Here is a 20,436-nt window from a genome sequence, read left to right on the forward strand (position 1 = left end):
AGTCTTACCTTGACTTGGGACAAACAGAATAGCAAAAAACAATCAGGAGGGTATTTCAATGGAGTGTACCAATAAAGACCCTCTGAAACTCAATTCCTTACCTTTACTGCCGAAGGCACAGTTTCCTTACAAAGGTGACAAATGAAAGGAATAGATGATGGGTGAAGAGTATAACTGAGACAGGAGTCTTTACCTTACCTGTCCTACCACATACACATGAGTCCTGTGTCCTACATAAAGCAGGCTTAGGTTGAAAGCTTTTCTCCTGGTCTCCGTCATAACTACAATGAGTACGCCACCATATAGGGTAAATACACCAAGGTAGAGAAAGTCGAGTTTTGCACAACAAAATTCATATGCAGAGCTGCTAGATTGTCTAGTAGTTGCTCTATGCAATTGCTTATGTTTACATGACCTATTTACTGTCAGCAGCAAAGTGGATTTAAAAATGCTTTTAATATTTTATCCCATGGACTGCCCTATAATAGATACAATTTCAGTCAAAGTCGTATTATCGGTAACATTGTAGCAGAAATCTGAAAGTAATATAGTAAAAGTCTTTTTTGGTGTGTTAGACTTTATAGAAATTAATTCTGAAATAATGCTTTTTGAAAGACTAAGACTAGCATGTTTTAATACAATGGCACTGAGGAAAACAATATACCTTTTGTGACTTACTTAACATTTAAATTGTAGTGCCGCTACCATCTGAGCTAAACTGTAAGTACCTCCGATGGATATCAAAACCTATGGTGACAGCATTGATTTTCAAAAGACACATGGGACCCGTGGAATAAACCCTCACAGAAAAATATAAAACATGTTGTGGGCGTTAAACGGGCATGGGCACACCTCTAAACCAGCTGACAGTAGTCAAGTCTTTCAACAAAATCTTAATGAACCAACATTTTGAGCTGTGTACAGGCGGATTGCTTTGAAAATACATCCAACTGCACATTTAAACTTTGTGATTTGCAAGCAAAACATTAATAGCTAAACATACTACATCCCCATGCGAGGCGGAGGAAAGTATATACCGAAAGGAGTACCTGGCAGTGTATTGATGGAGTTCAATAACTGTTGGACCTCTGAGAAATCTATAGTTTTGTTTTCATATTCTGGATATGTAACAGTCTGGAAATTTACATCTGTTTTCAAGAATTCTTCCAATCTGCAATTACACAAATGATTATATTTATTCATAATGTAAATATTTCAAGTTTCACTGTCAATTACTCAGCAAAGTAATTTAACATTTTATACAACAGTCAGGCTCAAAATTGCAAATTCATTGTGTATCGATTTATTCATATATCTACAACAGAGAACGGAAATGCTTTTATGTGCAAACTTTGAGGTTACTCATTTAGCACAAAAAACACTTTTGCGTGTCAGCTTTCTTTTTCTTATTTTTTCACCAGTTCTTAAAAAGGCTTCATTAGATCAAAAAATGCCCAAAACCATCACCCGGTTTCTTTATTTTCCTCCACAAATGAGCGTGTGGAAATTGAAATGGCTAAGAACTTCATCCTCTCCTATGAGGTCCATACCTGAAGCCCAGTACATGTAAAATTATGTAGCGTGCTACTGTGCGTAGCACTAAACAATTCTGTTGGCAATCCTAGGAGAGCTTTAAGAAATTTTAGATGTCACTGACGTGGCTGCGTTTCTATGATAGATCTGTTGGTAAAATTTACCACCGTGACTGCTGTTAGAGGTTAGGATTATGCGTAGTTTATCCCATGCCTGGTACTCTAAAAAACGTTGTCGAACAACTGAGGCTACCCATATATTAACAGTGTGAAGATTAGGCTGTACATTTTACTTTACCCTGCCTCCTTGGATCAATGCAATTGTAAGATCTTGCTGTTTTGGCCATACAGTTCCTATAAAATGTTTTCCCATTCTGCGTAAAGACGCACATATAAAGTTGACTAATTCTGCTCTAATTCATTATACCGCTGGAATCTCCTTGAAGCTTGGGCTCCCCAACAAGTGGTTCAACTTCTCGAAGTATCAAAACTCTTTTGCAGCGGTGTCTCGGGTATTCCCTCTCCAGAAAGGAACGAGGCAGGGATGCCCACTCTCCCCATTCTTATTTGCCCAGGCCTTGAAGCCCCTCGCGGCGTGGGTACGTCGAGACCCTCTGAACTGGGGGATCCCGATTGGGGCGGAATGGAAAGAACGCATCTCTCTGTATGCTGATGACATCTGTCTGTATGTTAGGATACCACGGCAGTCAATTGACAAAACACTGCAGATATTCCGCATCTACAGGGAGTACTATGAGTATCAAATCAATTGGGGTACATCACTACTTTTCCCATTGGCTGGGGGCACCCCAGAGCTAACCTCGAGATGTGTGGTGCGGATTGAGAGGAGAGTTTTCTTACCTAGGAATCTATATAACTTGAAACGCTTCAAGAGTTCTATCACCGTAACCTGGGAGTGCAGTTGGACATACTCAACGTAGACGTCAGGCACTGGTAGACCATGCCGCTCACTTTGATGGGGCGGGTGGCATTATTTAAGATGATGGCCCTCCCCCGGTTATTATATACATTGCAAAATACGCCATGTGTGGTACCCCCATTATTCTTTCAAAGAGTAGAGGCGGAGTTGCGGTCTTTGCTGTGGGGCAGCGGTGCGCCAAGAATAGCGCTATGCTAACTACAGAAAGCGGTCTATGATGGAGGATTAGCAATTCCGGACATCCGATGCTACTATTGGGCGGCTCAATTAGTAACAGTCAATGGGTAGATGTTCGAGGAGAGATCCAAAGCAGCATATAGGGTAGACAGATTAGGGAGGTCCCTAATCACTGCTGTACACTAAGGAACTGATGAAGGGCTTGCCACAGCATATCCAAACAGTGGCGCTGGCATGGCATGCTACCACAAAATGTCTAGGTTGGGAAGAAAGGCTTACAGGGATGACCCCACTGTGGAACAGTACCAAGTTAGGAAAGGTGAGCGAACTATGGGGTTTGCTAAATGGGAATTACTAGGCCTTGAGATTCTGGGTGATATCTGGAGGAGACAGATAGTGCATTACATTTGTGACCCTGCAGGCTGAATATGAGTTGGGAAAAGGGGAATGGTTGCGGTATTTGCAACTGGGTCATGCCATAAGAAACTATCTCACAGAAGGGGAGACACTGGAAGAGGCTTCACCTTTGGAAGACAGAACACTGACCGAGCCAATACATGAAAAGGCCATCTCCTTTCTTTTAAAAAAAATAGTCAACAACGCCCCGGAAAGATTAGGGGGCATATCAACAACAACCGGCGATAATTATCGCTGAGCGCACTTAGCGCTCGGATAATTATCGCCGGCTAGCGCCGATTTTTATCGCTGAGATAGCGTGCTATTAGCAACGCTTATCTCATCAGCGATAAAAATCCTAGCGCTAATTGGCTAACGTGAGATTATCGCTGGAAACCCAGCGATAATCTCACATTAGCTAGTTGATAGGGGCTCACAAACTTAGCCATGATATCCACCTTCCATAGGATATCATGGCTAAGTCAGTCCTGAAGCAGGCATAAGGAAAGTAGCGATAACAGGGGTTATCGCTACTTTTCCTGACGCTATGCTTCATAGCGTTAGGCTTGCTGATAGGAGAAATGTCGCTTAGCGACATTTCTCCTGTCATGCCATGTCAGGAACACCCACTTTGCATCTCATTAGAGATGCAAAGCTGGGCATTAGGAATCCTGACGCTAAAGCAAGGTTTCACGCGTTAGCGTGACCTTGCTGATTAGGCGATAAAATTATCGCCGCTTTTCGGCCGAAAACGGCCGCAAAAGCGGCGATAATTTTTTATCGCCTGCTTGTTGATATGCCCCTTGGTCCGCTAAGAGCAACCTGGGAGGGAGGGTGATATTGGATCATTGGAAGATGAAGAGTGGATGGAGGCATTGCAGGGCCCAAGAGATGTTGCGATAAGGGTGAGATTCCATTTGATTCAGTTGAAAATTCTTCATCAGGTATATTTTCCCAGGACAGTGTTGCATAGACTGGGGCGGAGTGAAGATACACAGTGTCAGAGATGGTGTGGCTTGAAGGGATCTTTTTATCACTTGCTATGAGAACTGTCTAAAGCTACAAGAATTTTGGCACAGAGTGGGAGAAGTATTAGTGGAAGTTACAGGGGTAGAGGTATCGCTGGCGCCAAAATGGTTTATACTCATGATCACTGGGGAGGAAGACTGGCCGAGACACCCAAGACCAAGGCTAGCATCAGCATTGGGAGTTGCAAAGCAGACTGTGGCAAGGAAATGTGGGGCAACCGGCATCCCAATAATAGGGGAGTGTAAATCTGGTTTAGATTGGTGCTAGCAAGCAGAACAAACAATATACAAGACTAGGGGGTGCCCGAGGAAATGGGAAAAGATATGGGGAGCCCGGCAGACCTATAGAGGTTTATAAAGGAAATAGCATAGGAATTGTCATGGCATGTACTGAATATCCACTGTACAGATTTAAGTAACATCGAAGATGCAGAAGAGAAGATATGGCATTCTGATGTAATTATCTCCTGAATGTACTGTCTACTGGGCACGTTTTAAATAAAAAGAATAAAAATGAAAGGTTTCACCTTGAGGTTTTTTACTACCTCACTGTATTCAGTCAAAGTCAGGATGCCCTTGGTAAAGGCAGCCAACGCTCTCCGGCTTGACCCGAATCACCTAAGCATATTCATACCCCTCTTTGGCACATCTCTTATGTTGATTTCCTGTGGTAGGACGTCCATTTTGGAGCAGGAAATGTTGTGAGCCTAAAATGAATGCTCCCTGCAGTCACGTTGTGCCGAGATGTGTCCGGGAATGGTGTGCAGTGCCAAATGCTAAAAGTAATGGTATATTGTGGCAATGGGAAGCAGTACTGGCTGGGCCATTAAACCCTGTTGGTGTGCAGGGATCCCACCACAGGCTGGGTAGTGATGTGCCAGCAGTCAGGGCTGGCAGGAAATACTAAGCAGAGTTTGATCCTTGTTGGGGGAAGGGACTCAACTACAGCTGGACAATGCTAGTGCGGGGGAGGTGGGGTTTGGGTTTTGCACTTGGATGGGGGTGGCTATCAAGCAGAGCCAGGCCACCTGTTGCCCTGAGCAACTCATCATAGCAGCTCCTGTGGATGGTAGCTGAGGCTTGCAAAGGTTCAAAACTATATTGTAAAGTTGTGAGTTGTGGAATTTTGTAGCTACTTACTTGAGTGTCAAGAATCAATCTCAGGACATCACAAAAACTTCATGAGCTTCCAGTGACTAATCATGTAAATTGCAATACCATGTGTGCTGCATTTAGAACTTTATTAACTGCAGAAAATACCTTTCTGGAAGCTATGCCTAAATCATATATTACAGGAACCGCACTGAGCTCTTGGCACTAACTTAAATCAAAAGTTAGAAAGGCTACAGCTGGAAGACACAGTTTCTTCTACCATGTTTCCTAATTGCAAATCTTCTCCCTTTGAATCAGAGGGCATCATCAGATTGTTTGAGATATTTGAGAGGAGGCATTTAAGCTTGACTTCATTCTAACCAATTGTTAAACCGCACTGGTGAGTCATCAGACACTCTAAGGAATGCTAACATTAGGAAGGCCTCTAAGTTGCTTTATGAACTAATAACATCACCTATTACGAGCCAGATACAAGTCGTCCAGTACAAATTGTAAATAGTTTGTAATCGCATGTAAATGCACAGGTAAACACAGAGTTTCACAGCAGCTCCAGGTGTTCTGAATTTTCCAAGCGCTTAAACACCGACAGGCAAAATGTAAAAACAAATTACTGAATTAAACTATGGACAAATATATACAGTTGAATTAAAAACATTTAAGTATCTGCTATAAAATAAACGACAACTGCTAGAGAAAATAAGCATTGGCAAAGCCAATTGGTCTGTCCTTGGTCTGTCCTTAGCAAGCTGGTGCAATCGTTATTTTATTTTTTATTGCAAGCATAAGCCAAAAAATGAAAATGAGAAATTAAAGAAAACATCCCATCTAAAAATGCTAGACATTTGTGTTTGCAAACCCTGCACTTTGCAAAATCACAGTGTTTGCATCTGCATAATACTAATTAGATGTGTGTTAATCCCATTTTGTGAGTCAGAAAAACCTTTCCCACTTGCAAAACAGGTTTAGTGAGTGATACTGAATCACAATGAGTAAGGGGAATGAAAGGTGCAACCCTTCTTACTTATGGTTTGGTATGACGTGTACCAACAGTTATTGACCAAAGTCATTGATCAGTTACTAACATATCAAAGGAGGTGGTAACTGATTTGCAATGGAGAAGGTATGCACTTACATCCAAGCCAACCACATAGCCGCAGAGAGGCCCCAGAAGTCTGTCGGTCTAGAGGCAGGTGGCAAATTGTCGGCATATAGTTCCACCAGTTCACTGGACATGATCATGTCTTTCATCCAACTTTTGAATTGAGGAACCCCTTTGCCCCCTCATGTAAAAGCCACCCATCACTGGTCCGGTAGAGTTGCCCTTGCCAGCAGCTTTCTTCAGTGTTCAAGGGCATCCAGTATGTACCCCAGCATTATCATCCTAGTAGATAGAGGCATCAATTTCTCATTATGTCCAATGCATGAGTTACCAGTGACCAAAATGTGGCAACTTCTTGGCCAGACCATGCCAAATGTAAGAAATGTGTGCATGAGGCAGCACATCTGCAGTAGTTAGAGTCTGCCAATATGCCACATTTCATCATGCTTACAGGAGTGTAATATGTCCTGTGTAAGTATTTGTAATGGATAATTCTATATTTCCAATCCAAGGATATCCCTTTGGTTTGCGTGCAGCAGAAGGACCATTAATTTCCATGGCCAGCTCAATACACCACTGTGTACTGGCTTGCATTTCAAGTTGTGAGGTTGAGCTGGCCACTATGTTATAAATGCATGTTAGAAGATGTTTGGGGTTGGTTCTCTAATAAGAAAAGCCACTCTGCAGGGACTTCTGGAAATGCTGAGATCAAGCGCTTCAGCACTTGTTTGAGGTTATGATACCCTGGTGCGTCCTATAGAGGGGAAAGTGTCTTGGTTAAAAATTCCTCCAGTGGTATTTTTTTTTATTCGGAAATAAGTTCCCTATATATCGAAATTGCTTGTGTCGTATTAATGGAAACGGGGTTGTGTTCTGTGTGGGGTATATAAATAGTATGTGATTTCAGCATGGGAAGCGCACTTGAGTAGATCCTTGCTTAGCAAACGTGCTAGTGTCCAGCCCGAGCATGCTATCAACTGTATTTGTCGTTCTGGACGAGGTGATCTATAATATAGTTTAGATTGAATTTGTTCCAACACACCCAGGTCTATGTGTGGAGTACATCTTCAGTTATGTAGTCCATGATAAGCGAATTGGGTATGTACTACTAGATGGTGGAGCTCGAAGTTTAGAGCACATAGGCAGCGTTGGTAATCAGGTTTCTGTAATTTGGACCAGCTGATCTGTGGTTGTTTCCCAGGCACGGCCATGGTAATCATGAGGGATCTCTACTGGGGGAAGAACACTGTGAGGAGGGTAATGGTAATGTTTTGGAATAAATATAATAATTTAGGCAGCACCACCATTTTCATCAAGGCGATCCTATTGGCCAACGCTAGGGGAAGCCTGATGCACTTTTGCACTGAGTCAGTGATCGCAAAGATACACATCCCGTAATTCACTTATATGATAGTATCAATGTCTCTGCGGTACATTATGAGCAAGTAGCTGACTAGTTCTGTCGTCCAGCACAGTTTGAATTAAAGCTCTGGCAGCATAGTGGCATCTGTGAGGGGAACCAGTAAAGACTTGTTCGAGTTTAGTTGTAACCCCGACCACTGTTTATACTGATCACGTCCCGTTTAATTAGGTGTAGGTTGTGGGCTGTTTTTTCCCCAAAAGAAGAATGTCATCTGCATACATTAATATCGGGAGATCGCGTTTGCCAAATCGAATCCCCGATGGGGGTGTCGATCTCTTAGATGGCAAGCCAAGGGCTCCGTGACAACGGCAAATAGAAGCAGGGACACAGGACCTCCATGCCTCGACCCCTGACAATCTCAAATTGCTCAGTTAGCAAGTCATTGACCCTTATCCCTGCCTTGGCGGAGGTATATATTAATTTAATCCATTATGGGAAGGCCCTTTTTACTCCCATGCTTTCTAGCACTATGAATCAAATGCCTTCTCAGCATCCAGGAAAGTCGCCACAACTTCCAATCTGGGGTATATTTGGTGAGTGATTACAAATAGCATACACTGACTGTCCACCATGGAACGGCCAGGAATGAACCCTGAGTGGTCTGGCACACAAGGGTGGGCATCAGCACAAGAAGCTGATTGTGCTGGAGTTTGGTGAGTCTTTTCCTATCCTCATTATTTAGGGACAAAGGGTGATATGAGTTGCGTTTATCAAGAAGTTTCCCAGGTGTAAAGAGCATTAGAACATTTGCCGCCGCCATTGAGTTTGGGAGTTGACCGGTCTGGAATCTCTCTTCATAGGCAGACAGCAAAAACAGAATCAGTTCTTCAGCCTACTCTCTGTACAATATGGCCAGATGGAAGCCGCTTTCGGGAGAGCTGCCACTTTTCAAGTGGACTATCCTCTGCTGTGATTTGTGTACATGGCTTGAAAACAAAGGCAACCCTACTCACATGGAACCAGTGCAAGGAACTTACTTCAAAAAACATAATGGTTCTTGTGGAAACTATAAGCAAACCTAATAATAATCATGCACAATGGCAAATATTGCTAGAAAACGCTGTTGAGAGAGAGGGACGTCTATGCAGAATACAAACAGCAAACCAAATACTGTTAGCACGAACTCATTTCTGTGTTTAGAAAATGCATGTAAGAAGTGCTCAGTGTCCCAAAAGAAAATAGAATCAACATATTATGAGTGACAACAAATGTTGACATACAAAGTGATTTCCTAATACATGGAAACGACCATTATAATTTAAACAATGATCAATAGGCTTTGTTATTTCTTTACAAAGACTGAAAAATGGTTTGTTTATATGCCATTCAACTACATTTCGACCCCACCGTTAATGGGGGGTCTCATCAGGACCTGAAAATGGGGGACACCGAAAATACAATAATGAAGATGTACTGAGCAAAGATACACGCAAAACTTGAGAGAGAAGGAAATAGAAAAGAGAAGGATTATACCTCAAGAATTTAAACCAACTGAAGACTTAGTCGGTGAAGTGCACAAAACAACAGTGAGAAGAATAAAAATACTCACATGGGGCCCAGCTGACACATCATTTCATGAATGTCACATGCAGTCCCCCCTTAAACTGCCGTCGGGCATCATGTGCCACCAGTAACGCAGCAACAACACGTTATGGTCAAAGGCAGTTTGCTTGCCCTCACATGGGTATGACGGCATACTATAGGTAAACCCTACATAGTACACTTAAATAGCACTTATTATGTAGACTGCTGTGACCCTTGTAACCCTTAAATCATACCTGATGTAACAAGTTTTGCCAATCCTTGGAGTTTAATGTAAAATGCTAATACTTTTGAAAATCTCTATAAAATATATTTAAAAAATGAATGTCACATGCAGATTCCACTGATCTAGAGCTGTATAGGGGCTTGTACAAAAAGGTGAAACTCTCTAGCACATCTTGGGAGCTGTGCATGACCTGCCTATCGTCAGTTGCGAGCCCAGTGACATATTGCGTAGCCCAGTTTGGCTTCAGCAGAGCAGCAAGGGTATGTCCAGGACATTCACCCTTGCCATATATGTGGCCTTTTTAGGTCGAGCCTACAGCAGCGCATGCGCTGTTGCTCGACTTTTGTAAGTGGGATTTAAAAGTGCTTCCCACTGGCATTGCTGGCCTAATGCTTGCGTTCACGCTCGCGTGAACGTGCAATTAATTTCACGTTGGGCACTGCTGCGCGCGCACCACTCGCGTTTCTGCCGGCGCGCGCGCACGCCTCCCTCTCCCACTGCAGCCCCCATCTCTGCATTCCTCGCGACCAATGCTTGTTGTACAGTGTAGTACTCACCCACTCTTTAATGTTTCGATTGCTTGTCCTGTGCACCTATAATTGCCCTGTCCTTTCTCACCTTAAATATATTGTTCACTAATTTTTCGTCGTACAGTCATAGCGCTGGACATTAAACTGAGCCAATCTTACTTTCTCAGAGTCTCATTGTCCCTGTGTTTTCACTGTCCCCCCTTTCTATTCCTCCACTCTCACAGAACCGCTGCATCGGCACTCCCCGATTCACAAGACCCCTCTTACCTGTCTACCTGTCCCTTCAGTTACCCCTGAAATTACACTCATGCTTTACTGAGTTACACTTTTCATTGCACGAGATTCTTTTTTTTCCGGTGCATAAAGACACACAACTTTCGCACCTTTTGGAATACATTGACTAATTTTCCTGCGTTTGTAATTTTAATCTGTTATTGTTCAAACATGATTTTATGACTTATTTTGTCACCATAATTCAGTTGGCATATTTCCCTGCGCGCACCTAGATCTGGAATCTCACACGTGGTTTTCCATTAATGGTGATTTCTTTCCAAGGCATTTCTGTCTTCCAATAACAGTTCAAAGCTTGTGTTGCGGCGTAGGCCTTCGAAGTAAAGGACAGAATTTGATCTGCGTATCTGAATAGTTTTTCACATATAATTGGCGTGATTTACAGTTGGTTTAGCTACGTCGCCAAAATGCTTTTTTTTTTTTTTAGTAAATTCAGTGCATTTGCCTAATTTAGCAGAAAAAAACTCTTCACATACTCTATTTCACAAAACATTGCTAAGTTCCGGAACCAGAGAGAGACAACGCATAGCCTGTCTAGTTATAGTTTACATACCTATCTTAAAAGAATATTCATTCTCAAGTTTGAATGCAATCTGTGGTCCGTTTGTATACCATAGCATAATTTCTGGTTGGATCTTAAATATCTTTAGTCAAGAGGCATATTAAAGATGGCGAAATAATGTTTGTGTGCATACACGGGATTGCATGTACAAAGGATTAACTACAGCCATAATTTTTATTTTACAGGTTCAAGTGGGGGTCGATTCACCAGACCTGTGTAGGAATGACAAAGGGACGAAAACAAAAAAGTACAGTTTCTTTCACACAGGTTCTAGTTTAGTGGGTTTATTTCCCACAAGACGAGAAAATATTGTTTTATCATCAGGTTCGACCTATACGAACTGTCTTCGAAATATGGAAGTTGTAACTATATTAACACGTAAATATTATAATCAAAAAGAGAAAATTTACTTTCTGCCAGGCTCGGCCAGCAGTTTCTAAAATGCAAACATTTTTTGGACACTTTTAAACTTTTTTGTACAATTAAACAAAATATGTTTACATGGTAAAAATGAGAGGTATATTTTTACACTGGAACAAGCTATATAAAAAAGATTAAGAAACATGCACAGTTAAAGATGCACTATTTTAGAGACATCATGTGCACCTTTTAGTTTGAATAGTGGGTGTATCCTATATACAAAGGCTAGAAAACACAATTTACGTTACAGCCTAACTGCTTCCAGGAACATACCAAGACAAGCATTTGCAATGCAATAAGTCTCGCATTTACACGAGTTTGAGCTATTGGCATTGTAAATGATAATGCCTTTTATAAATGTGTTGCTTTTGAAAACCCCAATAAAAGGCATTGTCATTTATAATGCCAATAGCTTAAACTCTCACAAATGCAAGACCTATTGCATTGCAAATGCTTGTTTTTTTTGCTACAGAAATGGATTTCCTGTCAGCTGCTTTGTACTCACGGATTTTGGTTTGCAGTGGCTCTGCCCCAGCCCCCTGCCCGTGGGCATACTGGTCCTCCAGTGTTTTGATTTCTCTCTCCAATTCAGACTGCTTGCCTGAAGGGGTGATGCATTCCCCTCACCTCCCAGAAAGCAGATGTGGAGTCCACAGAGTCAATGAGATTGGTAAAGTACTTCCTAGTGGCTGTGTGTATTTCCTCCCGAAACACCTTATCCAACAAGTGTTCTAGTCGCAGGTGCCTTCGCCAAATGATGAGGAGCACTAATGGTAGAGACAGGCCCGAAAGCACTAGAGAGTGGTCTGATAATGAATGAGGAAGGTGCAGACTGTGGGCCATCCGAGCCAGGACATCTTTTTTGCCAAATTTATTTATTCATTTTATCAATTTATAAAGCGCATGGTTACACCACCGGTGTGTCCCTGCACTAACACAGACTTCTAAGTGGAGCCGGCAGAGAAGCTGCAAGTTATGAGTCCCCAGAACATGTAGCTGCTCTCAGTGATCTAGTTTCTAGCTACAAGGCGGGAACAACCAAGTATTTAATCCCTTGTGGAAAGTGCTTTAGCAAGGTTCAGTTCTCACTGACACTGGCAAAATATTCCAGCTCTTGGCTGCGAGGTATCCAAAAGATCGAGCTCCCATCGTGACTTTTTGAATTCTTGACACCGCGACCAAGGAAGTGCCTTTGGGTTTAACTTCCGTGCCGGTTAGGCAGTTATTTTAGAGAGGAGATATCTGGGTCCTTTATTCTACAGAATTCTGTGACAGTAGCACACGGCCTTAAAAGTAATCCTCTTCTTCACGGGTAACCAATGGAGGGTTGCCAGAGCATTCACAGCTGCTGCTCTTTTTGGAAGGTTCAGGACTAGGCGAGCGTCCTCATTTTGAATAGATTGAAGCTTCATTATCCCTTTTTTGATGCTCCCAGTTAGAGGATGCTGCCATAATCTATCTGAGAGGTGACCAAGGGATGCACAATAGTTTTTCTGGCGGCAATCAGTAATAGATCAAGGACTTTCCTTAGGACTTTGAGAGTCCCGAAATATTTCCCCACCGCCTTCCAGATTTGACTTTCACATGTTAGTTTGGAATCCAACCAAATCCCTAGATTTTTCACTTCTGCTTTCGGGGCAGAAATTTGCCCTAGTGCCTCAGGCCACCATGCACATGTCCATATAGAGGGGGCCTTACCATCTATCATAACCTCAGTTTTGTTGCCATTAAGTTTTAGGCAGTGGTTGGACATCCATAAGGCTAGCTCCTCTAAGTAAAGAGAGAACTGATTAGCAGCCAACGCCGAGTCCTGATACAAGGTGACAATTGTAAGAGAATAGGATCTGCTTCACATGCTTACCCCCACTTTTTGCTGGTGTTTCACTGTTTTTCGACTTTAGTATGGCTGGAACCCTGCTCTTCAGGGCCCCAGTCTAGCTGCTTCCTCTCTAAAATGATTCCATGTACTTTAGGTACAGTTCAGATTGGATCTGAGGTGCCCTTATAAGTCCCTAGTATATGGTATACTATGTACCCAGGGCATAGGTACCCCAGAGGCCTACCAGGGACTGAAGCATGCATTATACCACCCCTGGAAAGCCACCCAAAATGACACCACAGGTCTGCTACTGCAGCCTGGGTAAGGTGGTGCATGCACCCCTTACTGAGATATAGGTTCACTATATCTCACCATATACTGCACATACAAACCGATCAGTCACCCCTATGGCAGGCCTTATCAATCTTGAAGGCAGGCTACTTGGTTATATGTGAGGGGGTGCCCAGTCAAGAGCTGAGCCCCTCTGCAGCCTTCGAAATCTCTTCTCCGGGGTTGTCAGTAGTGCAGCCTGACCATATACTCTTAAGTGCATTATAACCACGGTAAATGTTAACTTTGGACTGGCTGCACTGAAACATGTCGTGTTTGGTGTCAAACACCTTGGAATCATACCCCCACACCAGTAACTGGTGTGGGAGTATGATCCCACCCTTCTAGAGGGAGAGACATGACAGGGTTGTATGACTTTCCAACGCATTCCGTTGTAACGCATGCCTTTACCACGCCTGCGTTACAATGCGAATGCCATCACCACGCATATCCTTTACCACGAAAATGCCTTTTACACACATATTTTCGTTGTTAAATTATGCATGTTAGTGGCATTTTCATGTTAAAGGATATCACACTTAAAATGTACCCTTTAAATGTAACCCTTTGCGACACCACCCCTTACCTCTCCTCTATCTTCCTTGGTAACGTTGCACGTCGTTAAGAGGAAGCGGCAGTGTCCTTCCGTTTCCCCTAACGACGCCGATTGCCTCCACATCTCTTTCTTTAAAAGAGGAAAACAGGTGCGTTTTTTAAATATTTTATTTTGGGGGGTGCCCCCCCCAGCCCACTTTTTTAATCCCATGGTTTTTTTTGGTGGGGAGGAGACCCCCCCCAACCCCTCCAATCCCCCCTTTTTTTTCTTTTAACTTCAGCACACATACCTTTACTACGAATCTCATAGTAAAGGTATGCGTGGTAAAGGCTTTTCGTTGCAACCACGCATGCGTTCTAATGAATGCGTGGTTATGGTCATGCGTGGAAACGGCTGTGTTGTAGTGGCCGTTTCCCCTTGACAGCACTGGTATACCCGGTAGAAACTTAATAGAGCCCTGGCATCACAAAATGGATGCTGCAGCCACAGACACAAGTCTGGCCTCCAACTGCTGACCGAAACTCCGGCAGGGGAGGCCTGGACAATAGGTTTCCCATCACAGGGAGGTGTAACCACCTTCCAGACAGGATTATGTGTATTGGGCCTGGGTGGGAGCACTCTCTGAGTGCTTTGAAGTCCTGCACTGGGGGCACATTTGGTGTCCCTGTGCATAGTCCAGCTCAACCCGGTTCATGGGCTTCCTGCTCTGGTGCGAAACTGGACAAAGGAAATGGGTGTAGCCACCCCTCTTTTCAAACCCTCCCATAGGTGTGTCCCCAGAGTATGTCCAACCCCCTACCTTAGTATAAGGATGGGACCCCAGTCCTTAGGACTTTAGGTCACCCTGGCCGAAACTCTGAAGCCAAATCCTGGACCTTCGACACTCTGCTCAAGACCAGAGGACTGAAGAAATCTCCCTTGGGGTCAAGGAGTGACTCCCCTGCTTGGCAGGCACCAACGAAGCAATTTGCTGGTCTGCATTTCTAAAGCTCCCGCTGGACTCTGAAGTATTTGCAGCCCAGGAAGAGGATTTCCAGACATTTCAGAGGCCGACCCGAGTCGCCAGCAAAGCTGAGACCCGCAGCCCTCGTGAGTAGCGCGGAACCGGAACTCCTGGTCACCGTGCACTTTTGCAAGTGCGTTAACTTCTCGACGTCTCCTGAAGTCGTGCTTGGGCTGACTTATAGCCCCTACCTCGTGCACTGAATCCACTGAAGATTGTCGGCCTGGTCATTCTGAGTGACCCGTGGGCCACCATTTTGTGTTTTGTCTTGAGGTCCCTTTGTGATCGCTAGTCCGTTGACTGGTGGGTCCCTGAGGGGGTAACTTTGTATTTCCTTGGGCTTTCCTGGTTGGTCCAGACGTGCCCCGACTCCCTACCAAGTGGCGAGTCCCACAGACCTTGCTGGTCTGCACGGAAGCATCTTCCTCGTTTCTGCATGGGTTGCTGTTACGAAGGCTTGTTGTGTCCAAGCTGGGCACCGACACTGCAGCACTCGACATTCTTTGTGGTACAGCTCGAATCCAGCTCCTGGTTGTCCTCAACGCCTCCTGGTCCTCGTGGCTGAAGAGTCAAACTTCACCTCTTTCACCTGAAATCACCCGACATCAGTGGGCATCTGCTCATCGCCTTCCTGGTCACTGGCTAGTGACCCAGACTCTGTCCCCTCTGCTTTCAGGTTCTTCTCATCTTTGATCCAGGCTTGGATCTCTTTGGACACTTCGTATCTTCACAGCAGCAGCACTTCTTCGCCAGCTCCCATTGAAATCGACGACGCGACCCGACACCAAAAGACACCTATGCACCCGGCTTCCCTGGGTGAGGTAACACGAGTACTCCAGTGCTCCCGTGGGTGCTAGCCCTAGAACTTCCTAAGTCCAAAAGGGTTTGGTCCTGACTCATTTCTAAGTGTCCCTAATCTTTAAAAATCTAACCGCGACTTTCCCATAGATGCTAACGGGAGCTCACGGCTGTGTTCACACACTGCACATGGCCCCGGTGGTTCCCCTGTATCACTACCTTGGGTGGTTCCTTAGGGTCCCAGCGATTCTACAGGCTCTAGGCCTTGTGTCTAGTTAAGTCATGGTTCTTATACCACTATTTTAGTATATGGTTTGGCTCACCCCTACGGCCTGACGTGTATTTGTGCTATTTTACTGTGATTATTGAAGTGTAACTTATGTGTTTTGACCTCTAGTCTCATAAAGAGACTAGGAGGGTGTGTTTAGTAATAAATACATATATTTTATATATATACCTGGTGTGGATATCTTCCATTTAGTGACTCAAGAGATTATAGACTGGTAAAACAAGCTGCTTTACATTCCTTCAAGACTTAGCCTGACGGCTGCTCTCCATAGCTACCACGAGGACAGCTTTCAATAAAGGTTGTCTTTAACCTATAACCAGTAAGGGGATGTTTGGACTGATACAGGGTGCCCACTATAACTAGATGACAGCATATATCAGGCCAACTTCTCACAACAATAAGTTGCCTATCATTGGCGTGTGATACAACAGTTACATTGTGTTTTTCCACTAATTCTGGAAGGGGGCTCATGTAGAGGTTAACCAGAGAAGGACTTAAAATCGAGCCCTGTGGGACTCCCTTCAACAGAGGGATGCTCTTAGAAGTGTGTGGGTGCTGAGCAACTTGAAAGCTCTGCGATGGGAGGAAGGAGGTCAACCAGTGTAATGCTGAGCCCCTGACCCCACAATTGAATCTGGCTGGAGGAGGAGTCATGCACTCATGAATGAAATATGTATTCCTGGTCATGGGAGATGAATCTTCCTATAGATGTCCGCCATTTAATGTTTTCTTAGGATAGTGGCTATGGTGTCCCCCGCCTTGTTACGTTTGTTGGCTAATCCCTTGATGCAGTTGAGTAATAGATCTAATAGGGCAGTGTGGTTAACCTCCCCCCCATAACAAGAAGTGAATGTGCAGCATTCAAATGTGGTAAATAGGGTGCGTAAAGAATTCTGGACTGTCTGTATTAGGGGCATAGGAGTTACCTAGGGTGACATGGGTGGGGCCAAATAGTCCCTGGATTACAAGGTAACGCTCGTAATGGTATGCTATTGTGTGTAAGTGGCAGAATTTAGTTGACTTGTGAATTAAGAAAGCTACTCCTATGGAGTAGGTCGAATGAGAGGCAAAGTAGTGTTTTCTCCCCAAGATGTTTGCAAAGAGTGGGCCATGTGTTGAGGTCAAGTGTCCTGAAGGACCTGACACACGGCCATTTATGCCAAAACCTGACAACATTTGCATTGGTTAACTAGACCCCTAGCATTCCACAAGATTAATTTTAGGGCCATGTGGAGTTAACAAAAAAATTAGACAGGACCATAGTTGCGGAATTACATGTGTCGCTTTGTTGGGCTGATAGCTTGCTATAAGTGTGCCATGCTGTAGGCTGAAGGCTGACAATGAATAGAAGTAACTGTAAGCAACCTTTCCCGCCATCCCTCACCCCAGTCACCCTATGAAGCCCTCCCAAAAGCCCATTCCTAAAGGATTAGTAAAGAACAGAAACATTGTCATTAGCAGGTTGCAATGAAGTCTGGTGGCACATAGCCTAGAGGGGCCAGAGAAAAATTAATTGTGTTATCTGTCTCTGTCCATGCGAAACAGAGGTGTATAATCTAATCAGGAGTGTAATAACAGAAAAGGATATTCGACAGTGGCATGTGGGCCCTCATTCCATTTGGGGCAACAGCCAAGAAGCCCATATCACACTCAGCTGATGTATCATGCGTACAGTTCCTATGGTTTCAAGATTCCAGCATCAAGAGTCCATATAAATTACCCTATGTCAGTTAGGCGCTGTTCTCATGACTCATGAGTCCTAAAGGAGAGAGGCCCGTGTCTATGCAGTGTTTGTTGAGGAATGAGGCCGTATCTTTAGGTTCAGTGAAAGTCAGTGTTTCACCCTTTAATGAAAATCACAGCCTTGTCCATTACAACATAGGGTATGGGATCTCTGTATCCTGGAGCTTTTATTGATGTATGCAAATTTGAGACATGCACCCGGCACACTCTGAGTGAAGTCAGGTAAGTACGACAGTGTCATCCCTCCATATTGGACAGTGCACTTGTCTCTAGCGAGTCTCAAACTGGTATCCCTGTCTCTATAGTTTGAATTTCTGAATAAGGAGATGCGGTGGAACTCCTGGGCTTAGCCTGAGGGTCAGGGCTTGGTGCACTCTTTCCACCACTAGCATGCAGGCTAGTGAGTCTGCACCAAAGATATCTTCAGAGAAATGTTTCTATGTAATCTCCTGTTTGCCCCTTTGCTGTTGACTCAGCCACTCCCAGAATTTCAATATTGGTTCTGCATGAGCGTGCCTCCAAATCTTTTTTTTTCAGTTAGATCTTTTCCATTTCCACCACCGTCTCTTTTAGGAGCGTGTTATAGTGCGCCGCATCATCCTCTGCATCTGATAATCTGTGTTCAGCCATGCCTATTTGCACATATTGGCAAACCAGCCTTCATGTTGTCCAACCGGCAGGTAAGTAAATCAATTTTGGAATCGATAGTGAATAGACTGGTTTTCACCTTCCTTAGAAGAGAGGGATCCTCCTCAGAGGAAAATGAAACCCTGCTCTCAGCTGCCCCACATCCTGGTGGTCAGGGTGTGGCTGTTGTTGGTTCCTATGAGCCTCAATTTGAGACTGGGTTGTTTGTCTGACTATCCAATAATAGAAACAATCCTGTTTCTGAGCAGTTGTGTCTTAGCAACTGAGGGGCCTCAGGCATCTTCACTGAGCAGGGAGCCCCTTGCCACTGCCTGAACAGGTCACCTGACAGCAAAACAGTGGTAGTGACAGCGATTGCATGGGATTTGGTCCTGACCCAGGGCCCACAGACCTGCCTTATTAAGGCGCCCACCCAGCAGCAGGTCTACGAAACCGTGAGTTTCCACAGGGGCACTTGCTTGGTGGGAGATGTTACCACAGGCTCTCAGCAGTTGTGAATTAGCTGCAGTGCAGGTCCCCTTTTGTGCATTATTGGGCCAGTGTATGGATGTAATTGCACTCTTATTAGCATCCACAGACTCTTCAGCCGCAAGCTTAGAATCGGCGGTCGCCCACATGGGTCTCGTGGCCGAGGGCAGTCAGCCTGCTGCAGATGCTATGACTGGCGGTAGCAACAGTTAAGGGGACTTCCCTACCCCGCTCAAGAGACAGGTGGCCCGGGCCCACATTGTTCATGGGTTGGAGTCTGCTCCTCTTCTTTTACTTCATGGCTGCTTGTCATCCTTGTAGGCCACTGCATGCAGCCGCAAGCGCCAGCTCTCTCAGCTCTGGGAGATATGCGCAGGCACGCCCACCTTGCTGCGGCCTCTAGCAGGGACTGATCAGGCGATAGTGCGGTTGGACTTCTTCTAGCTAAACAGCACATGACACACCCTTGAAGCCGACGGCAGCTTAGAGGGCTTCACCTTTGGTTCACTTCCTCGGAGAGGCTTACTTGAGGTGGCAGCTGTGTGGCTTTACAGGATCAACCTGCAGAATCTTTGCTCTGCGGCACGGAACAGTTTCAAAGACCTGCCATCTTCATTCAAGCTCTTTAGTGCTCCCCAACAATGGATATATTTAAGATGTATTTTAAAATTAAAATGCTATACTAGTTCATGTGATATGAGTTGTACCTATAAGAAAACTAACAGAATAGCAGCTACAACATTTACAAGAAGTATGAATAGCAGACAATATTCCAACGTATTGAATTTGTGATTTTAGATCAATCCCACCCTCATTTCTTTGTCTTACTAATCTCAACTCAGTACCAAAAAAAGATAAATCAATTTTGAGTTTCAAAGATGGTTCACATTCGCATACCTGTTTGAACAAAGAAAATACTGTTCAATATAAAAGAGTTGTGTGCTGTTCTGATCTGTGTTAGAAGGCAGTCTGATATGCCTGGAAATAGAAGGTTGAATCCGCCTCACGTATAGCCTTCAGCAGAATGAGGTAATACGGCCTGTCATGGCACAGTTTTTTGGCACTAATTTCCTTTCTCCCATTCTTACTCGGTTCCCCACTTATATACTATTATCTTTCCATTGTTGAATCTTTCAGAACAAACAATTAGTAGAAAGCGGCCTGATGCTGTTTTACTTATTTTCATTCTTTGATACTTATCCCTTTGATTAATAATGACAAACAAGAAATGTTACCAGTTTTCATGAATCTTTCTTCACAACTGAGCAAAAATTATTTTCCAACAGGGAATGCAGATCAGACTAAATACTGTGAATACATTCAAGCAGTCTTTATGATTACATTGCGAAGAAAAGTGCCATCAAGCAAACATGCATTGTATAGTTGTCATTCATAAGTAAATGATTAACATATGTAACCTAAAAAGGGGATACCTGGAAAAGAAAAAAACATCACATTTATAACATTCCCAGAAAGATAAAAAAGATACATTTAAATAATATA

The 20,436-nt window shown here is 44.0% G+C and overlaps 1 protein-coding gene across 2 annotated transcripts in view; it reads right to left on the bottom strand.

The window, feature by feature from the left end:
- Window positions 1–20,436, bottom strand: part of FSD2 (fibronectin type III and SPRY domain containing 2) — a 674,971-nt gene that overhangs the window by 473,077 nt on the left and 181,458 nt on the right. For both annotated transcript variants that reach the window (XR_014978815.1, XM_085644270.1), the window contains exon 6: window positions 1,050–1,171. Coding sequence is in view for 1 of the 2 variants with exons in the window: in XM_085644270.1 (XP_085500396.1) it covers window positions 1,050–1,171 (122 nt within the window). In the remaining variant the exon portion in view is untranslated. The remainder of the gene's footprint in view (window positions 1–1,049; window positions 1,172–20,436) is intronic.

The sequence above is a fragment of the Triturus cristatus genome, chromosome 3_1 (assembly GCF_964204655.1).
Source record: "Triturus cristatus chromosome 3_1, aTriCri1.1, whole genome shotgun sequence".
NCBI classification, from domain to species: Eukaryota; Metazoa; Chordata; class Amphibia; order Caudata; family Salamandridae; genus Triturus; species Triturus cristatus.